This window comes from Hydractinia symbiolongicarpus, chromosome 11 (genome assembly GCF_029227915.1).
Source record: "Hydractinia symbiolongicarpus strain clone_291-10 chromosome 11, HSymV2.1, whole genome shotgun sequence".
Classification (NCBI taxonomy): domain Eukaryota; kingdom Metazoa; phylum Cnidaria; class Hydrozoa; order Anthoathecata; family Hydractiniidae; genus Hydractinia; species Hydractinia symbiolongicarpus.
Window position 1 is genome coordinate 12,538,368 of NC_079885.1, and position 18,638 is coordinate 12,557,005.

Genomic DNA, 18,638 nt, shown 5'->3' on the forward strand with positions numbered 1-18,638 from the left:
TTGAAACCGATTAGTCCTTGAAGCCATTTGGTATTATATGTTTTAGACCAGTTTGATGTAATTAACTCAAAAAAAATTTCACTTTTGAATTCAGCCATTTTCAGAGACGCCGATAAACTGTTTTTGACAGCATATCCATTTTGACAAGCTACATGTACAGAAAACAATAAAAATGATTCTCAGGATTATAATATGTCAGACAGATAAAATGTGTCCTAGGTTTAGGACCAAATACTTTATCCAGCCCAGAGAAAGTGGGAATGTGCTTCTAAAGCACAGTGCCAAATATTTAATCTAAATTTTATGCCGTATGTTGTTAGAAAGTTATTTTTTTGTCCACCTCGATCTGCAACACGGTTAATTAATTTTCGATTACCCACAGGAACTTATTCTGCAAAATGAAAAATGCTAAACAACTGTAATTGCTTTGCAGAAGTAACAATGACTTCGTCCTGTGAATGTTTGTTTTTTGTCGTGACAACGTATTTAAACAACATGCAATGCCTTGCATACCTAACTAGCTATAAGTCTTGACTGTTCAATGTTATGGGAGGTCCAAAATAACTAGCTAGCTATCTTTAATTAAAATGACACTTAAATCTTTTATGTAGTTAGCTACATAAACATAATGTATAAAGCTACTTGTACTTAATTATTTAATAACAAATGTGCTGGCATGGAACTAGGAAGCTTTAAATCACAAAATAAATATTGTCCAGAATTGACCATCCCTCATCATCAGACATCAGAAAGGGGTCTGTTTGTTAATTCTCATTGTTGGGTCTTGTAAATCCATAAAAAAATTGGCATTCTTTGGATTGTCTTCAGTTCCCAGTCATGACTCCTTAGTTTTCAACCGCGAAGTTCAGTTGTGTCTCGTTGACTAGTTTGTGGTTCTGCTCTATGATTTTTAGATTTTTGCTGCTGATATCAGCATATTTTAGCCCTCGAGTGTCACCCTTCGTATAGAAAGGAAAAAAATTGTTTAATTATTTTCCCCTTCCTATCCAGCAGCAACTTCATCGTGACTTTCTTAAATATTGCTTCCACATAACAATTCAAATTTTTTAGCTGTGAGATCACAAATTGTTAAGAATGGCTAGCATCGGATCTATACTTTGGGAAAAGAATCGATGGATGGCATCTTGCTTAAACCACGTTTTAAGGGATAAAAAATAGCAATTTTTCATCCACCATAAATCATTTATTTTTATTTCGTCATGCTCACGTGATTGTAAAATTCCACAATCAAACTAGCTCGATTACCTAATTGTTAAGTCAGTGAAGGCAGACAAGACACATTTGATAGCAGTATTTAGAGGACTAGTCGTTAGCCCGTGGAAAAATCCACGGGTTCACCCGTTCTTTTTATACCGCATTGCGTGCGTCTCGCTACCTGCGAAGCTAAGCTACCATTTTGCGTGACAGACAGACGGGCGGACGGACGGACGGACAGACAGACGTATACGGGTATTATAATATAGATAGTTAATAAAGCGTCATATATGCTAAAATTTATTTTCTCTACTAAATACCATTTCAGCCATACACGCTTTTTTTAAGAATATCTGAGCAAGGTAAACCTAACGTATTCCGATAAAAAAAACATGTATAATAAAAAGACGTTTTAGTCACTTAGTGTAAACAGACCTTTACGTTTCAATATTTACAACTCAAAATAAAAACATGTTTGTATAAATGGGATTTTTTTCACGACAATCAAGCGACCATCAATATAGGACGTTAAAAGTTTGAATTGAATGAATTGAAAACACAAGAAAAGACTAATTGAACAATATTCGATAGATATTGGTGAAGCAAGAATGTCAACATACGAAGACAAAAACGAGTCATTCTAAATTAAATATTCTACAACTCATAAATCAAATACTTCGAGACATTAACGAAAATAGTACATTTTTAAGCTGGATCCCTTGGATTTTAAAGACTAGCTATAAATGCTTTACTCTGAATTTTTACAATTAAAACAATGTATATCCATCCCCCTTTAGCCCATAAAAACTTCATTCCGCGTTTTTTTCTTCGTCTTTATAAACAGTTCTGCTAAATAAGGATCACATGAAAACTGGCAAACTAAAGTAGCACCAAACAAATTTGTTTTACAACTATTCTAAAAATATAATAAGTACAGCAGGAGTATGTAATCCTGCAAAACTCAAAAAAATTTAATATGGCTGCCCCACATGTAAAAATTGGTCGTGCTTACTGTAAATCGAGGATTTTATACGTGTTTCAAACAATTTTAGAAGGGCGAATTAAAAGACTGCTAATTTAACGCAAAATCTGAATGCTAACAAATAAAACAAGAGTTGAAATCATATAGTAAACACAGTTCACGTTCCATAATTACTTCGGTTTTGAGAGTCAGGTCTGATACCCTGATATTGACCGTCCCTTGCATACACCCCCGTATCACCATTTCTTTGTGGAGGGTACTGCAGTTGATAATAATCAGGTCGGTATGCTGGCATACCACCAGTGGCTGCGTATACTGGGTAGGGTTGTTGGTACATAGGTGGAGGTGGCGGTGCATAGTGTGGTGGTACGTGTTGAAATTCGGGCATGTATTGCGGACTAAATGGAGGCGGGCTGTACAATTGGTAGCCTTCCATGTAGGAGGCTTCGTTTTCATCGTATATTTCCGTACCGGTATAAAATTGATTTTCTTCTTTCTCCTTAATAGGACTATTTACGGGCGATACGGAAGGCGAGCGTGCCATAGGCTCTTTCGGGATATCACGCATGTGTTCCCACAGTTTGCACAACTGCTCCCCAACACTCGGTTCAACTTCTTGAGCATCGCGACTGATCTGAACCTTCTTGTTGTCGTTCCAAGGATTAGTAAGATGCTGCGTGTGCTGGAAAGCGATGTCCTCCTTGCTTATCCATTCAACATCAAACACACCACCAAGGTTTGACGAACCGAAGTCATCACAGAATCGATTACTTATATTGGTTTTCATTTTCGCTACCCCTTGGAAGTGACCACTACCTTGAACGGAGAAGATCAGGTAAACACTATCGGATTCCCTGAATGCTCGATCCAATTTTTTCTCGTTATTTTTCGTTGTCGCCCATATGTTGCGTTCAAAAGATATCGTCATGTTACGGTCGTTGTTACACTTTAAAATAAAGAAACGTTTCGACCGACGTTTCTGTTCACCTATTTCTTCGCTTCCTGCATCATCGTTATCAGAAGATTTTTCGTCACTGAAATGACGTCGACGCTGTTGACGTGGAGGGTATCGACGCCTACCTCTTGATGACGCTTCTTGTCTATAGCCTCGCGAATAACCTCCTCTTGAATGCGAGTATGAATCATAATGGCTCAAGTACCTGAATAAGAATCATAATTGCTCAAGTACCTGAATAGAAATCATAATGGCTCAAGTACCTGAATAGGAACCATAATGGCTCAAGTACCTGAATAGGAGACATAATGGCTCAAGTACCTGAATAGGAATCATAATGGCTCAAGTACCTAAATAGGAACCATAATGGCTCAAGTACCTGAATAGGAATCATAATGGTTCAAGTATCTGAATAGGAATCATAATGGTTCAAGTACCTGAATAGGAATCATAATGGTTCAAGTACCTGAATACATAACACAGATTTACATATACAGCTCTACAAACTTTGGACCTCAGCCAGAGCTTCTAGAATGTTATGGATAAAAAGAAGTTGAAATATACCTGTCGGGACGAGATTCGTTAGATATTTTCTTTTCGACGTCTCTTGTTGCTGGATTTGTTAAGCCGACCGCTTGTTCTTCTTTCGTTAAAATATTTACGATACATTGCACAATGGCGTCATCAGCTTCGCTCCAAGATTTAGCGGGAATTTGTATATGCTTGGTAAACAAAGCCAAAAACTTGACCCTTAGCATGGCGACAGAATTTAACGTCATGTCGTCAGCTGAAAATGTTATCCAATCGTCGATTTTAAAGAAACTAGTGTTTTCGTCATTGCTATCTTCCTGTTCGCTATCACTCTCTTGAAAAAAATTGTCTCGATTCCGTTCGTTTCTTTTACCTAACACGAAGCAAGATGTGCGACTTAGTAAGGCAGAAATTTCATTTTAAATGACCTTATTGGGATTTATTTTTGCGAGTCAACAATACACAAAAAATGAGTTTTTTTTGTTTTTTTCTTTCGAATTCAAATTAAACAAGACGTATGATATAAGTAAACAACCTCGCGAAGAAAGTTTACAAAAAGCTGTCTATTAGACTGTGATTTCTGTTACGAAGTTAGACACGACATATTTTGCTATTCAAATAGGCAATAATATTCTCTACACACTATGCAGTTATTTTTCAAAATTGATTTGTGAGATCTTTTTGAACGGAAAATTTCCCGAAATTTTAATTTTCAATAGGTTAGTCTGGGGTAAACTGACTGACAGGAAGAAGAAAAACCACAAGCCCCAACTAAAATTTGCAAACTGCAGTAATTCAGATGACCCACCAAAAAAAAGAACGGGGTATAAGAGAGTCACTCAGCGAGAAATAGCAAAATAAAAAAATAATATGCGAGTAAATCTTGTTTGAAAAAGGAAATAGTTGTAGTTAAAAAAATATATATTACCACTGTCACAACCGGCAAACTTCAGTAAAAAGATCCTGTGCACTTATGGTGCGGAGACAAATAACAAGAACGGGGTCGGAAAATTTACGTTCTTTCGAAGTGTTTCCGAAATCATATATCTGTATGTTGGCGTAGCGAAAAGAATTCCGTTCTTGTCATTATTTACAATATAATTTAACTTTTGCTTACATTTTAACCAAATTTTGTAAAATCGATGTATTTAATAAATAGACATGGTGCAGCGTCTTTGTTTCTCTCTTACGTAATGTTGTTGAAATTTTATTTTTCGTAAACTACTTTCCAGACATTTGGGGTGACCTTAATTCTGCCTACATTTACTTTTGTAAACTTTGGTGGAAACACCTTTACTTTACCAGTTAGTTAAATAATGCTTTTGAACACTTATCTTTTTGAAAAATAAAATTAGAAAAAAAAAGTAAAAATAATTACTAAGATGAGATTCGAACACACGACCACTTCCGTTTCGGTGGTCAAAGAGGCAAAAATTTCCATTCTTGCGGGACACATTTGCGTTTTAATACAAGCTCACGAGCTTGTAACAAGACGTATGATATACGTAAACAACCTCGCGAATAAAGTTTACAAAAAGCTGTCTATTAAATTGTGATTTCTGTTACGAAGTTAGACACGACATATTTTGCTATTCAGATGGGCAATAACGTTTGTTGTGGACTACGCAGTTATTTTTCGAAATTAATTTGTGAGATCTTCTTGAACAGAAAATTCCTCGAAATTTCAATTTTCGTTGGGTCAGTGTGGGGTAAACTGACTGACAGAAAGAAGAAAGCGAGAACGAAAATCTTTTCGTAGCGAAAAGAATTTCGTTCTCGTAATTATTTATATATGGTGGAGTGTCTTCGTTTCTCTCTTACGTATTGTTGTGGAAATTTTATTTTTCGCAGACTACATTCCAGGCATTTGGGGAGACCTTAATTCTACATTTGAAAACTTTGGTGGAAACACCTTTATTTTACCAGTTAGTTAAATAAAGCTTGTGAACACTAATCTTATCTTTTTAAAAAATAAACAATATGCAGGCGCTGCATAAACTATCTCGCTATTAAAAATGCACAACTATGAAACATCTAAAATGCAACCCAATTCTACAATTTCTGCTAACAAAAAATAAAGCGTATCATTCATGGTTGAAAGTCGCGCGATTGAAACGTTTATGAGCTTAAACGGCATTTAGGTGACAAAAAATTAAAATTTTGATGTCACTATCATGTTCAGCATACTTTTTTTGTTAACTGTACCAAATTTTGTCGAAAACAAATACCAATTTTGGCCTGAAACGTCATTTAGATGACTTCCAAGTACTTAGAGAGTTTAGTTACGAATTTTAAATCTATGACGTTGCAATTGATTATTTCGGACATAGTTACGAGTTAGTAAAAAGAAAAAAAAAGTAAAAATAGTTACCAAGATGAGATTCGAACACACGACTACTCCCGTGTCGGTGCTCAGAGAGGCAAAAATTTCCATTCTTGTAGGACACATTTGCGTTTTAATACAAGCTCACGAGCTTGTAATAAAAAGTTTTAAAAAAATTATTTCAGTCATAAAGCTAAAAAATGTGTTTAATGCGTTTAATAAAAAATTGTAATCGAATAAAGATAAAAAAAAATTCAAATTTTTGCGTGGACATATTTTTGCGAATTGCGTCAAAACTCGCAAAAATTAATCCACGCCAAAAAAAATTCCAATAAGGTACTTTCAAAAAATAAAAGCAAGTACGAAATATCAAACCTTCTCTATCACGACCTGACTTTAATCTTAAGCTACTGTGCTCGTATGATAAACACTGTCCGCCCAAAAGAGCTACTGCGACTGGAGACAGAACGGACACCGACCTAATTTGAACAGAGTAATATAGCCGAGACAATTCTTCATAAGTTAACCAATCAAAAGGAAGGCTTGAAACAATGGATTTTAGTTTGTTTGCACGACTGACTGTACTTTGCACTTTGTCTTCGTTGCGAGCCATGATAACCGAGGAGTTGTGAATGGTAACCTTTTTTTCTTTTTCAGATACTAATACAGAATTTTCTCGATCAACCTGCAGGAAAATAAATAATCAAGTTGGCAAGTATTTTCTGAGGGACTCTATTTAAACACACAATTTCACTGTTTCTCTTAAAAATCAACCCGCATGATTAATGCAAACAGGTATCGTGTAGCCGGTCTAATTATCAATCTCGCCAATCTTTTAACACATCTATTGTCGGTTAATTTATTTTGGATGTGACAAAAATCAAAGTGCGCGAATTTTCTTTTTAGAGCTTTGGTCGAACTCTGTCGTTTTATAGACAATCCAAACAACCTTTTCGCCTGGTTTAATAGGATTTTTTGAATAATTTGAAAAATGTTTAGACGGATGCCACAGCACAAAGTCGAGTTTAATTTATCAGCCCCCCTTTCATACCGATCTTAGATAGAAACACACAGTGTGACTCCCTTAAAAAGCGTGTTTGGGAAATAAATACCTTCACAAGATTTGGATAAAGTCCTGCTCCAACTACAGCTTTAATGACCGCCCAATTCTTGCTATTTCTGTTTAAATCTTTAATATCACCTGCTCCATGCGAGCGTATCAGACCTAAGCTGCGAAGTCTCGTTAAGATCTGTTGTCTCATACCGTGCACCATTTCCATCGTACCTACAATGTAAGAAGGAATTTGACCCACTAACTGTTTTTTGTTCTAAATAAAGTAAATAGCAGTCATTCCATATAGATATTCACACATCTTTATATAAAAAGAATCATGATGCATTAAAAAAAATAACTTTACGAAGTATCGGCGTTAATAAGACCAATATCCTATTTCCATTTTAGATAGACAATGAAAATGAGAAAACAATGAATTTCAGTAATTTCGCAACGTTGCTGCTACGCACTAATTGTAGTGAAAACTTGTGAGCTCATCAGTGACCAATCAATATCAAGATATGTTACACTGACCAACCCTTCAGAGGTAGTATTCTAAGCATATACGGTATTTGAATAGCTTTTTGAGCAGATTGAAGCTTTTAAGGTAAGAATGATTATCAATTAATGAAATGCACAGATTCACCTGTGACAATACTCTCACCTGGTGAAATGAAGTGCCTGGAGCAGTAAGATTTCTCCCGACCATCCTTTCGTGCGTGTTGCCAGCCTTGGAATGCTCGAAGCATTGCGATTTGATCGCTGTGGGAATCTGAGCTCAGCCTTAACTTACTAGAGGCTGCGTAACTCTTCTGTGACGCCACTGTAGGCAACAAAACTAAAAATTGAATTAAAAAACAAATCCAGTTCGGAATATATAACAATGTTGTATAAAATGTAGTATTTACATTAAAATCTGTTAGAAAAAATACACAATAGGAGAGGGTCTGAATTTACATCTACGATCCTTAGCTGATAAATGCACGCAACATTTTTTTTTTAACAGCGCACTTCTAGAACGACAACGAAACAAACTTACAGGGTTCTTTATAAGCAGAACAGCACGCAATAATAATAGCAGGCTCCAAACATTTCAATGACAGACCCATAAAAACCATTTTACCAAGTTGCGGCTCAATCGAAATTTCCACCAACAATTTTCCTAAATCTGTCATGTCTTCATTTTCATCTTAAGAGAAAAAAAAATCTTCTTATAACATCTATTGCACTCACAAGACAAATACTTAAAGACACAAATATGGGTTAACAACCGAATTTTTAAACATGCGATTCTCCCTTTCTTTTACAGACAAAGTTGTTCGTACAAACATAAAGATATTTAATATAATAACAATTGCTCAAATAAAGTTCAACTTATCATAACCGCATTTAACGAGTAATGAAATATTACAATTAAAATAATATGATCATACCTAAAGCACTGATAGATTTTAAGACACGAATAGAATTCCGTATCATCAAATTCGAAGGTGGTTCTGGAGCCTTTGCTAAGTAATCACTGATTGGTACATTAACAGGTGCTAGCATTTTGGTCTGTAAACAGAGGTCATGAATTGGCACGCGCAGTATTTCTGCGTCCTGATATGTTTGCAAGTGGTGGAATCGATCCTGACTAAACAAGTGGTAACAGAAACCTGATGCACATCGACCAGCACGCCCTATACGCAAAAATTATTGTATTTTATTGTCACATAGAACAAAGAGCAAGACAATATCACTGACCCTGTAATATTGCAGAAAAGTGTTGGTATACATCAGTAAGATCGTATGAGTATTGGATAAAAAAATTACTGAGTAAAGAGGAATATTAGAAAGTCTTATAGAAAACGTAAGGTTAGTGGGTTTAGTAGATATTATGTTTTTAATTTTTTTTATTATCTTAGCCAGACATTTTGCTTATAAAACAGAAAAAAATCGTTTTGTAAGTACACAACGATGCTAGAACAAGCCTTAAAAAGTTTCTTTTTAAAGAACATTTCCAGTACGAAAAAGTAGTTTAAATTTAAGAAATTCTAGAACCGTTGACTACCCTTCGCATTACGTGAAACAAAATCTTCTGAAGTGAATTATTAGCTTATTATATACCCCAAGTGAAAAAGTTAACTTTTAAAAAATTAATAAATTTTTGCTATTTTTACGCCAGGTGGGATTTTACTTTTTTGAAGTTTTTACTTCACCCTGAACGTGTATCCACTTATAAGCGTTTACTAAGGTTTGTAAGAGACTGACGTTGTACATCGAGTACGTGTAACCGACCACTAAATACATCAAATCCATTGAAATTAAACTATCATTTTTCCACTGTTAAAAAGAACACATATCAAGATGGCTCATACTGGTATAGTGTATGTTTACGTCTTTTGTTGGACTCTATCATCTATTTAAAATCAAAAACATTGTTTATATCCAGCTTGATCCAGGCAAGGAAGAGATTTCTATTTTGAATTCCATTTAAGGATATTGTATTGCTTTGTAATACTTCTATTTTTAAGAACGACATGCATATGAGAACCATATTCTTCTATGATAAATGAATATTGTTTTCCGTGGCTCCAAATAAACCTTTAGATTGTGCAAAATGTACACATATCCTTTCATCCAAGTTCACTTTCAAACACTAAATGCTCGGGCGGCAATAAATTTAACAAATTACTATTGGGTCATTCCATGTGAAATGACCTGGATGCAACACCTACAATTTCCAAATTTGATAGAATTTGGTAAAAAAAAAACGTTGTTTATAGTACAATGAAAGTGTACAAGTTTCAGCTCAAAACGTCTTACGGTCGCTGGAATATAGCCACAATGTCTTTTTACAAACTCTTTTTTTTTTAGTGTGGTGGCATTATGATGAAACAATCACACAAGTTCTCATGAAAACATCTATCAAAACTAAACGAAAATTGGTACTGTACTATTCTTAATGTTGCATACCTCGACGCTGGATAGCACTAGCTTTGGACACCCACACAGTTCGCAATGTTGATATTGAGCTGACAGCATCATGACTTTTCTCTTTTACCTTACCAGAGTCAATTACATAAACAACATCTTTGATAGTAATACTTGTTTCCGCTATATTAGTTGATAAAATGATTTTCCTTACACCTAAAAAAACCACAACTACATATATAAAAATATTAAACGACAAAGGTGTATTGGAGATCAAGACCATGAATTAGGTGAATTAAAGCAGTTTCCTTATTATCTCGCGGCTAAGTAAATCCTAAATATTCCATTCTTTAATTAATCTAAAACAGCTGACAAAGCATAACTTCTAACAAAACAAATTACGTGAACCATGATAAAAAAAACACACCTTTGGGTGGAATTGCAAACACTTTACGTTGGTTACTCGTAGATATCATAGAATGAAGCAACAAAATCTGATACTTTGATCTTTTAGAGAACTCCTTGTCATCACTTAAGCAGTCACGCAATGAAACAATCTCATCATATCCCGGCAAAAAGATTAGGATTGCTCCTAAACAAAAAAAGCAAATGGGTTTAAAAGACATTTAGATAATACATTATTAGCCAAATGGGTTTTTCATAAAATACCAAAATATTGTTATTTAGAGTTAAAAGTAACCATTTTTGAGTTAGATTATAAATAAACAAATGAGTTAATATGAGTATTTTAACTGAAGGTCATTTTAGTACAGCAAATGCTTGCTGTACTAAAATGACCTTCATTTTGTGCTCAGAATAATTTATATAGAAATATGATCACAAAATATTGGATGTACGCATAGTGTTAAGTAAAATAACTTCACTCTTTTCTAATCATTTAATTCATTACTTGCAACAGAAAAATCATCACACAATTCTTTATTTAAAATGGTAGCTTGCAAAAAGTAGCATAAAAGAAATGTATGAAACAAAAAACCATTTATCTCTAAATATGTGAAAATAAACAAGTAATGCCTCCTACAGTAATTTGAATTGGCTTTAAAGCATGGGATTTTTGCACCTTAGTTTCATGTTGTTAAACTCTATCCAATTTGGGGTTTAAGCGACCCAGTTAGAGGTTTTGGTTCCGTAACTTACAACTTTAAAACTACTGTCTTGCAAGGTATAAGTAATATTTAATATAAAATATGCTCATCATATGGTTAAGAAAAAAAGTGCTACAGTTCACACTTTAGCTTTGAAACTACGGTGCAACTGACCACCTGCTTGTAGCACATGTCACAAATTGCAATAGATTTAATGCAGCTTTAATATACCCTTGAGATCAAACTTTAAAAATTTCCTGAATAAAAAAATACTCCATCAACATTTTTGTAGCTTAGAGGTTCTATAAAATCTTGTATAATCATAATAATAATAAACTTCGAAGATTCACATCCAAATAAATAGTGGAAATTTTTAATGCAGAGGCTAAAATAAAAATCACTTTAAATAAGCTTGTTCATTTTGACAATGCAGCAAAAACTTATACCTTGAAGAGAGGATGATTTTTTGCAAATGTAACTGAGAAGAGACATGATCAAACCAAGATCTACACGTTGGTCATCAAAAGATTTGTGATACAACTCCAGCCTTCTTTTATCGTTCTCGTCAAGTTCATCATCAACAGTTTCTGCAGAAGTGTCTGCAGATTCATCATTTTGTTCTGACATAAGACCTTAAAAAATAGTATCAAAAGAGCATGACAAATAATTTCTTGTAATATACACCCTATTTCTGATTGACATTGATGAGAGTTGGCTTTGCTGTGCAGGGTCAAATATTAGAAGTTTGACTTCATGGTTTAATTCTACAATGCTAGATATACTATCATATTTAACTTTCAAATAAAATCCCAATATCAACACAAAGAAAAATAAACAGAATTGAAATATAGAGGTTCACACAAAGATAAATGATTTTTGGTATTATGGAAACATACTTTGTAAATATACTGCAACATGATTTTGTCCAAAATGGTGGGCCCAACCTAATGCATCTCTTTTATTTTTTGGGTCTTGAATATCAATTTGTGCACCAAACTCAACAAGTTGCTCTGTGAGTGTTAAATTTCCCCGTGCTGCTGCAACTATTAATGCTGTCATTTTTGTTTCAGAATGCTGGTAATCAATAAGAACGTTTTCGTTCATGATGAGGTGAATGATTTGATCAAATGCCTCGTCGTCACCACTTAACCAAGCCTGTGCTAAGCAAGAGTCCATCTCCTTTGACATCTCTTCGACTTCTACATCGTCAATAAGAATATCATCTTCTTCGTCCTCCTTGTCATCATTGTATGCTTCGACTTCTTCGCTGTCTATGACTGCATCAGTTAATTTATCATCTTGAGGTACATCATTATCTTTGGCTAACTTGTCATTAATTTCATTGCTACATTTATCTTTAATATCAATTGTTTCATCAATATTTTCCAACTTTTCATTTAAATCGGTTACTTCTCTTGTATCAGTGTCACTGACAGTACCTTCTTTTGGAGGGCTAAAATAAATCGTTAGAAACATATATCAGAACATTATCAGAACATTATCATTAACATTATCAGAGTAATAATATGATGTCCAGCCTGTCGAAGACAGTCACTCAGTTGGGGACGAAAAATGGTTGTTTCATAAAGAATCTTTATATAATGGCCACAACTCAAATCTCGCATTACTGGCAAAATCATCGTATTTTTATTTCATAATATAACAATATGTGTTGATTACACAAGGAAACTTCGAAAAACAAAATAAATAACTTTGCATAGTGTGTAGTATTCAAGACACCAATTTGGACAATAAGTTTGTTTGTGAAAACATTAAATATGGTTATTGCCTTTACAAGCTTAAAGGGTGCTCTATTTGCGAATGTTCATTTAACAAACAGGTTGCTGGAAAACTTATACACAGTCATAACAGGTACTATTTCCACAAATTTATACTATAAATATTACCTTTACACAAACACCTGCACTTAAAACCTGGACAAAAATACAGGGTTTCCACCGAAAATATGGTATCAAATTTTCTGACTTTCCCTGACTTTTTGAGGTCAAATTCCCTGAGTTTTTCTGACTTTTTGAAGAAATTCCACAGCCAAACAGAAAAACAAATTAACTGAAACCGTTTAAACCATATTTGTTGCAACAAAAGTAGGGCAAACCAAAGTTTGGTTTGCTTTTTACATATCACAAACATGGCATAACATTAATGAGGCATGCAACTTTGCATTTGCAATTTTTGAATTTATAGAAAAAAAGTTCTATCAGTCTAAGTCAAGTTAAAAGACAGAAAATTCCCTGACTTTTCTCTGACCACAGATAAAATTCCCTGACTTTCCCTGATTTCCCTGACTCGGTGGAAGCCCTGCTATAGCACTAGTAGTAAAACATACACTGAGGGAATTAATAGTAGTAGAGATGTGGCTGATTTTTAGAGCTGATCAGGACAGCAGGTTGATTGTATCTTACAGAAATGAAATATTTCTTATTTCTATATCTATCAAGTAATGAAAGTTATTGAAAGAGTGATTGATAAGTTACTTAGAGAAAGAATTGATATAGATAGCGTGGCACTACAGACGCAATATTTTTACTCAGACAGCTTCAGAAAAAGTATTTAGGAAAGAAAAAGAATCTCTATTTTGCCTTTGTAGATTTAGAGAAAGATTTTGGTAGAGTGCCACATAAAGTTTTTTGGTGGGCTATGAGAAAATTAGGTGTGGATGTGAGTGGCTAGTTACGATGGTACAGTCTATGTACAACAATGCTAGAAGTCGTGTCAGGATTAACGATTCACTTAGTGATGAATTTAGTGTAAATGTTGGTGTACATCAGGGTTCTGTACTTAGTCCTTTGTTGTTTGTTCTAGTCTTAGAAGCGCTGTTGATGGAGTTCAGAACAGGTTGTCCATGGGAGTTATTGTATGCAGATGATTTGGTTCTCATAGCAGAGTCGATGGAAGAATTAGTTGAAAAGTTTGAGAAGTGGAAGAAAGGACTAGAAGAGAAAGTGCTAAGGGTGAACACAGCAAAGTCTAAAGTCATGATTAGTAGCATTGCACCCAAGAGTGACCTTGTAGTTGGAAAGTGGCCTTGTGGAGTTTGCAGGAAAGGGGTTGGTAGTAACTCAATTTTTTGTCAGACTTGCAACCATTGGGTACATAAGAAGTGCAGTAGTATTGGTGGAAGGTTAAGAGCTGACATTCAGTTTGTATGCAAACCTTACAAAGGTGAGATTATATAGAGAATGAAGTACTTCCAGCTTCAATGATGTACAACAGTGGCTCTTTAGAGATAGTTAAGAACTTCTGTTACTTAGGTGATATGTTGGGCTGTGAGGGGGAGGGAGTGTTACTTGCAGGATAGGTTTTGCTTGGAAAAATTTCAGAGAGTTACTTCCTTTGTTGAGTAGCAGAGTCTTGTCAATTAAGTTAAAAGGTAGGTTGCATGAGGCCAGTGTAAGAAGTGTTATGTTGTATGGTAGTGAGACATGGGCAGTGAAGCAGGAAGATCTCGATCGTTTAGAAAGGAATATGAGAATGGTAAGGTGGATGTGAAACGCCAGTCTGAGAGATAGAAAGTGTTCAGATAGGCTAAGAAGCAGGCTAAGTATCCGTAGAATTAAAGATGTTATCCAGATAAGAAGATTGAATTGGCTGGGGGACTTAGAAAGAATGGAGGGGGATAATTGGGTAAGAAAGTGTAGAGACTTAGAAGTTCCTGGGGCAAAGCCCAGAGGCAGACCATGAAAGACTTGGCAGGAGGTTATAAGGACAGACTTGATACAGAGGAAGTTGAGTTTAGATTTATCCCAGTCTATCTCAGATTGGAAGAGGGTCATTAATATACCCCATCCAACATCCATTTTTAAAAAGATTCCCAATGTGCACATTATATCAATAGAAGCAAAATTAGTTCGTCTGCTCAACACAGTGTTAAATAGCCAGGATGATTAAAAGAAATACCAAATTGGTAGGTAAAGTCTTGGGATCCCAGATTGACAAAGAATGCAGATATTTTTTTGTAAACTTATGGCATACAAGAATTGATATAACTTATTGTATAAACTACACACAAAGAGAAACATTAAATTTAAATTAATATGGCATACCCTTCAGACTATTAGTTATGAAGATTTTAACTAAAATTTACACCAACACACACCTGTTACTTTCATTTTCACTTTCAATTTCCATGTCACTACCTTCTTCAACTGTTTTCGCCTTTTCCTCACTTTTGCTCAAAGCATTCTCTTTAATTTTGCTATTTACTTCATTCTGATCTTTTCTGGCCAAATCAAGCCCGTTCATAGCGTCTTGAAACAGCTGTATGTCGTTTTCCTGCAACAACTTTCTCATACCCTTTGTTACATAACCAGTTTGTTTAAGAACATCCTCCAAGAAGTATGATTTTACTTCATAGCACTTTCCAGGAATGTGTATAAACTGACAAGAACCAAAATACTTTTTAAATAAATCGATATTTAGTGTTGCACTCATCAAAATAACTTTTAGTTTTTTGTACGTTTTTAATAAATCTCGCAAGGAAATCATTAAATAATCACTGAAAACGTCACGCTCATGTATTTCATCCACAATAATATGTGTTATATTTGATAAACACTTGTGGCCAACCATTAATAACCTGAGTAATACACCATTGGTACAAAATTGAAGAAGTGTACTTGGTGATAGTTTACTATCCAACCGTACTTGATAGCCTACTGTTTCTCCTACTTTTTCTCCCCTTTCCGCAGCAACTCTCTCAGAAACAGACATCGCAGACAAACGCCGAGGCTGTGTGCAAATTACTCTGCATGGTTGTTTCGTCAGATGATGTTTTTCCAGAATAAATTTACCAACCTAAAAATGTTATATTATTGTTAGGATTAAAAGGGCATTGGATTGAAATTGTGATTTCAAACACAAACAATTGTGTTGTTTATTATAGCTTACAATGCAAGAACATAAAAGAAAAATCAGCAACAACCAGTCGGTATAAAGACATGGCAACTAAATGGCTGATGCATTAAAACTTTTTAAATTAGCGACAGCAATTAAAAACATTGGATATAGCTATTTTATTGATGTCGTCGAAAATTTTTCTCCACAGTGACTGTTAGAAATTGTAGTATTTGACGAAAATTAAAAATAGAAAAACAATAACAGAGTCACTACTTTACTGATTTATAAAAAATAGTGCATTAGAGACAATTTCAAAACAAAATAAACTCTTGATTCTAAACTTTATGAGGCTACCACATCCTTATTTAAAATCCAAGCTGTTAGTCCGATTCAACAAATCATTAACAATAGTATCTATTAGAAGCTATATAGTGAAGTGCATAGTGTCTATGCTAGAATAAACACTGTCAAAATTAGATTTTTACAGCAGGCTTTGAATTTTCATGGTAACTCAAGTTTGAGTAAAGCTTTGTACAGCATTTTTTAGGTCTATACAGGTTTTTTTTAGAAATTTTACTAATTTGGTCCCAGGTAGGCCCTACAACCCACAAAAGAAATGCCAATTACTTTTAGCGGTTTGTCCATAAAGTTATATATGCAACACAATGGCTTCAGTTATTTCAATCAAATTATTTATGTCAAATGTATTGCAGTTGTAAGGTCTAACTTATTGCTAAGAAATGCTGACATACCATTTGGTCTCCTTTAGAAGAAAAAACCCTCTGCAATGAACTGTAGAAGATATTTAGATTCAAGGAATTGGTTCATTAAAAATTACGAAAAATTCAAATAATTTTTGCTTCACAACTTATGGATTTCGGTATATGATATGATTTTCCCACTTAGGAATCGTCTCCACCATCATTTCACATTTTATATGCATTGAAACAATTATTATTATGTCAAGATTGTATTATCATTTCTTAAAATCGTTTACAGATCGTTTCATGAAACGAATGTGAAGAGATTTAAAGTGCATATATATTATACAGCTCTATCAAGTGTTTGCAAATGGCTGAAAATAAGTACAATAACTGTTTATGGGCTGTTACCTGAGTTGTCTTTCCAGACCCAGTCTCCCCTGCTATTAACACAACCTGGTTCTCTTCTATGACATTTAAGATTTCCTCTTTTTGGTGATATATTGGAAGGGATTGTGCTGCTGCACTAAATTCATTGCCTTCAACAGCTTCAGGTGGCACATGGGGACCATTCCCCAAAACTAGCCGGTTTTCCCTTGCTAGTATTTTACTCTGCTCGTTAATAATACCTTTATGCAACTTTTGTCCAGACAGTTCATGTCGATCTCGATTAGTAACTGGAAAATTACTCAGTAAGGAGTTGATAGTACTTGAACTACTCTTAGTGATACTTAATTTGCATTTGACAATTGCTGATTCTTCTTTAACCTTGTACACAGTCAAATATCTTTTATTTCCCTTGCCGCGGCTTTTTGAGATAAGTCCAAGATCTTGGCAATAGCGGTGAACATAGGCTCGCTCGTTAGCGGTTAGTGAAGATGGAAACTCTAATTCCTTTTCGTCTTCGTTGCCTCGAAAACGATCAACCGCAAGTGTAACAGCTATTTTTAATTCTTCTCCCACGCATATATCTTGTTTAGAGAGTGTCTTCCCAGATCGTTCATTAGCAACTTTTGACTTCTCTTTCCCTTTCCCACCGCCTTTTCTTTCCGCCATGTTTTGACTGTATCAAAGCACAGGTCCAGACGGTTTTTCGTCTTCCGCAGAACCCATGTGCGGAAATTGTTGGTATACTGTCGCGATTAAGATTTTGGATTTTAAATTTCCCAATAAAATCAAGTTTGATGTCTAAATAATAATTCGGACCCAAATTTTAGAGTAAAAAGAGATAAAACAATTTTTTAACAAATTTGTTTTACTAAAAAAATCTTCAGCTTGCTAAAAAATCTTCAACTCTATAGAGAAGGTTAGGGTCTATCGTGTAAAAAATATAAACACACGCTCCTTCGAGGATTCTTGTAAATATTTTCATTTTTGTGCACCTTAAAAGAGTACGTTTTATCTTATGATGGCCATATCTCGTTTTTGCAATAATTCTAGAAAAACAGTGATCTATCTAGTGACTGATAAATAGTAATAACGATTTAACAAAAAATCACTGGGATGGAGTGCCGCATAGCGATTTGTTCGATCTAAATATAACTTGTTCTTCTGGGAGTATTAAATTTGATAAATTTGAAAATGCATTGCTATAAATCAAGCAAAAGAAACCTAATGGAGAAATAAAGTATTTAAAATTTCTAGTTGTAATTATTTTAATATCATAACACATTATATATATAACACAGATAAATGTTTCTGTGAGTTTATAAATTATGAATACCCCCGGAATTTATAAAGCGCTGAGCCAAACATTAACACTATAAACGGCAACAGGGAAAAAAATAACACACTCAAGGAACTTTCGAAATCGGGAAGGAAAGGCACGTGTTGTGCACTGTATGCCTGTAATAAATACTAAGATTTGTTGTCTTGTGTAGACAATATCATTGTTTAATAACTGTACATGTAACAGAGTGGCTAGCTACGAGGATGATATAAAATGGGTTCTTCAGGTAACAATATCAAGCGGCAGAGTGCCGAAGTTGTTAATCTGCATTT

General features: G+C 34.5%; 1 protein-coding gene across 1 annotated transcript; it reads right to left on the reverse strand.

Moving 5' to 3' along the window:
- Positions 1–1,504: 1,504 nt before the first annotated feature.
- LOC130614865 (3'-5' RNA helicase YTHDC2-like) lies at positions 1,505–17,900 on the reverse strand. The gene is made up of 13 exons (XM_057436330.1): positions 17,049–17,900; positions 15,197–15,894; positions 11,976–12,532; positions 11,526–11,711; positions 10,401–10,565; positions 10,016–10,189; positions 8,494–8,739; positions 8,100–8,249; positions 7,725–7,898; positions 7,119–7,291; positions 6,382–6,691; positions 3,717–4,056; positions 1,505–3,357 (listed from the first exon to the last, which is right to left on the reverse strand). The coding sequence occupies exons 1-13, from the start codon at positions 17,691–17,693 to the stop codon at positions 2,355–2,357; spliced, it is 4,821 nt and encodes a 1,606-aa protein (XP_057292313.1). The 5' UTR covers positions 17,694–17,900; the 3' UTR covers positions 1,505–2,354.
- Positions 17,901–18,638: the final 738 nt, after the last annotated feature.

What these genes read in the sequence shown, in the direction of transcription:
- LOC130614865 (XM_057436330.1), bottom strand. Translation starts at nt 17,693, where the DNA reads ATGGCGGAAAGAAAAGGCGGTGGGAAAGGGAAAGAGAAGTCAAAAGTT. An exon ending in AAAATCTATCAGTGCTTTAG is followed by an intron (nt 8,250 to 8,493) that starts GTATGATCATAT and finishes TTTTCTCTTAAG; the next exon opens with ATGAAAATGAAGACATGACA. An exon ending in CAGGCACTTCATTTCACCAG is followed by an intron (nt 7,292 to 7,724) that starts GTGAGAGTATTG and finishes CTTACATTGTAG; the next exon opens with GTACGATGGAAATGGTGCAC.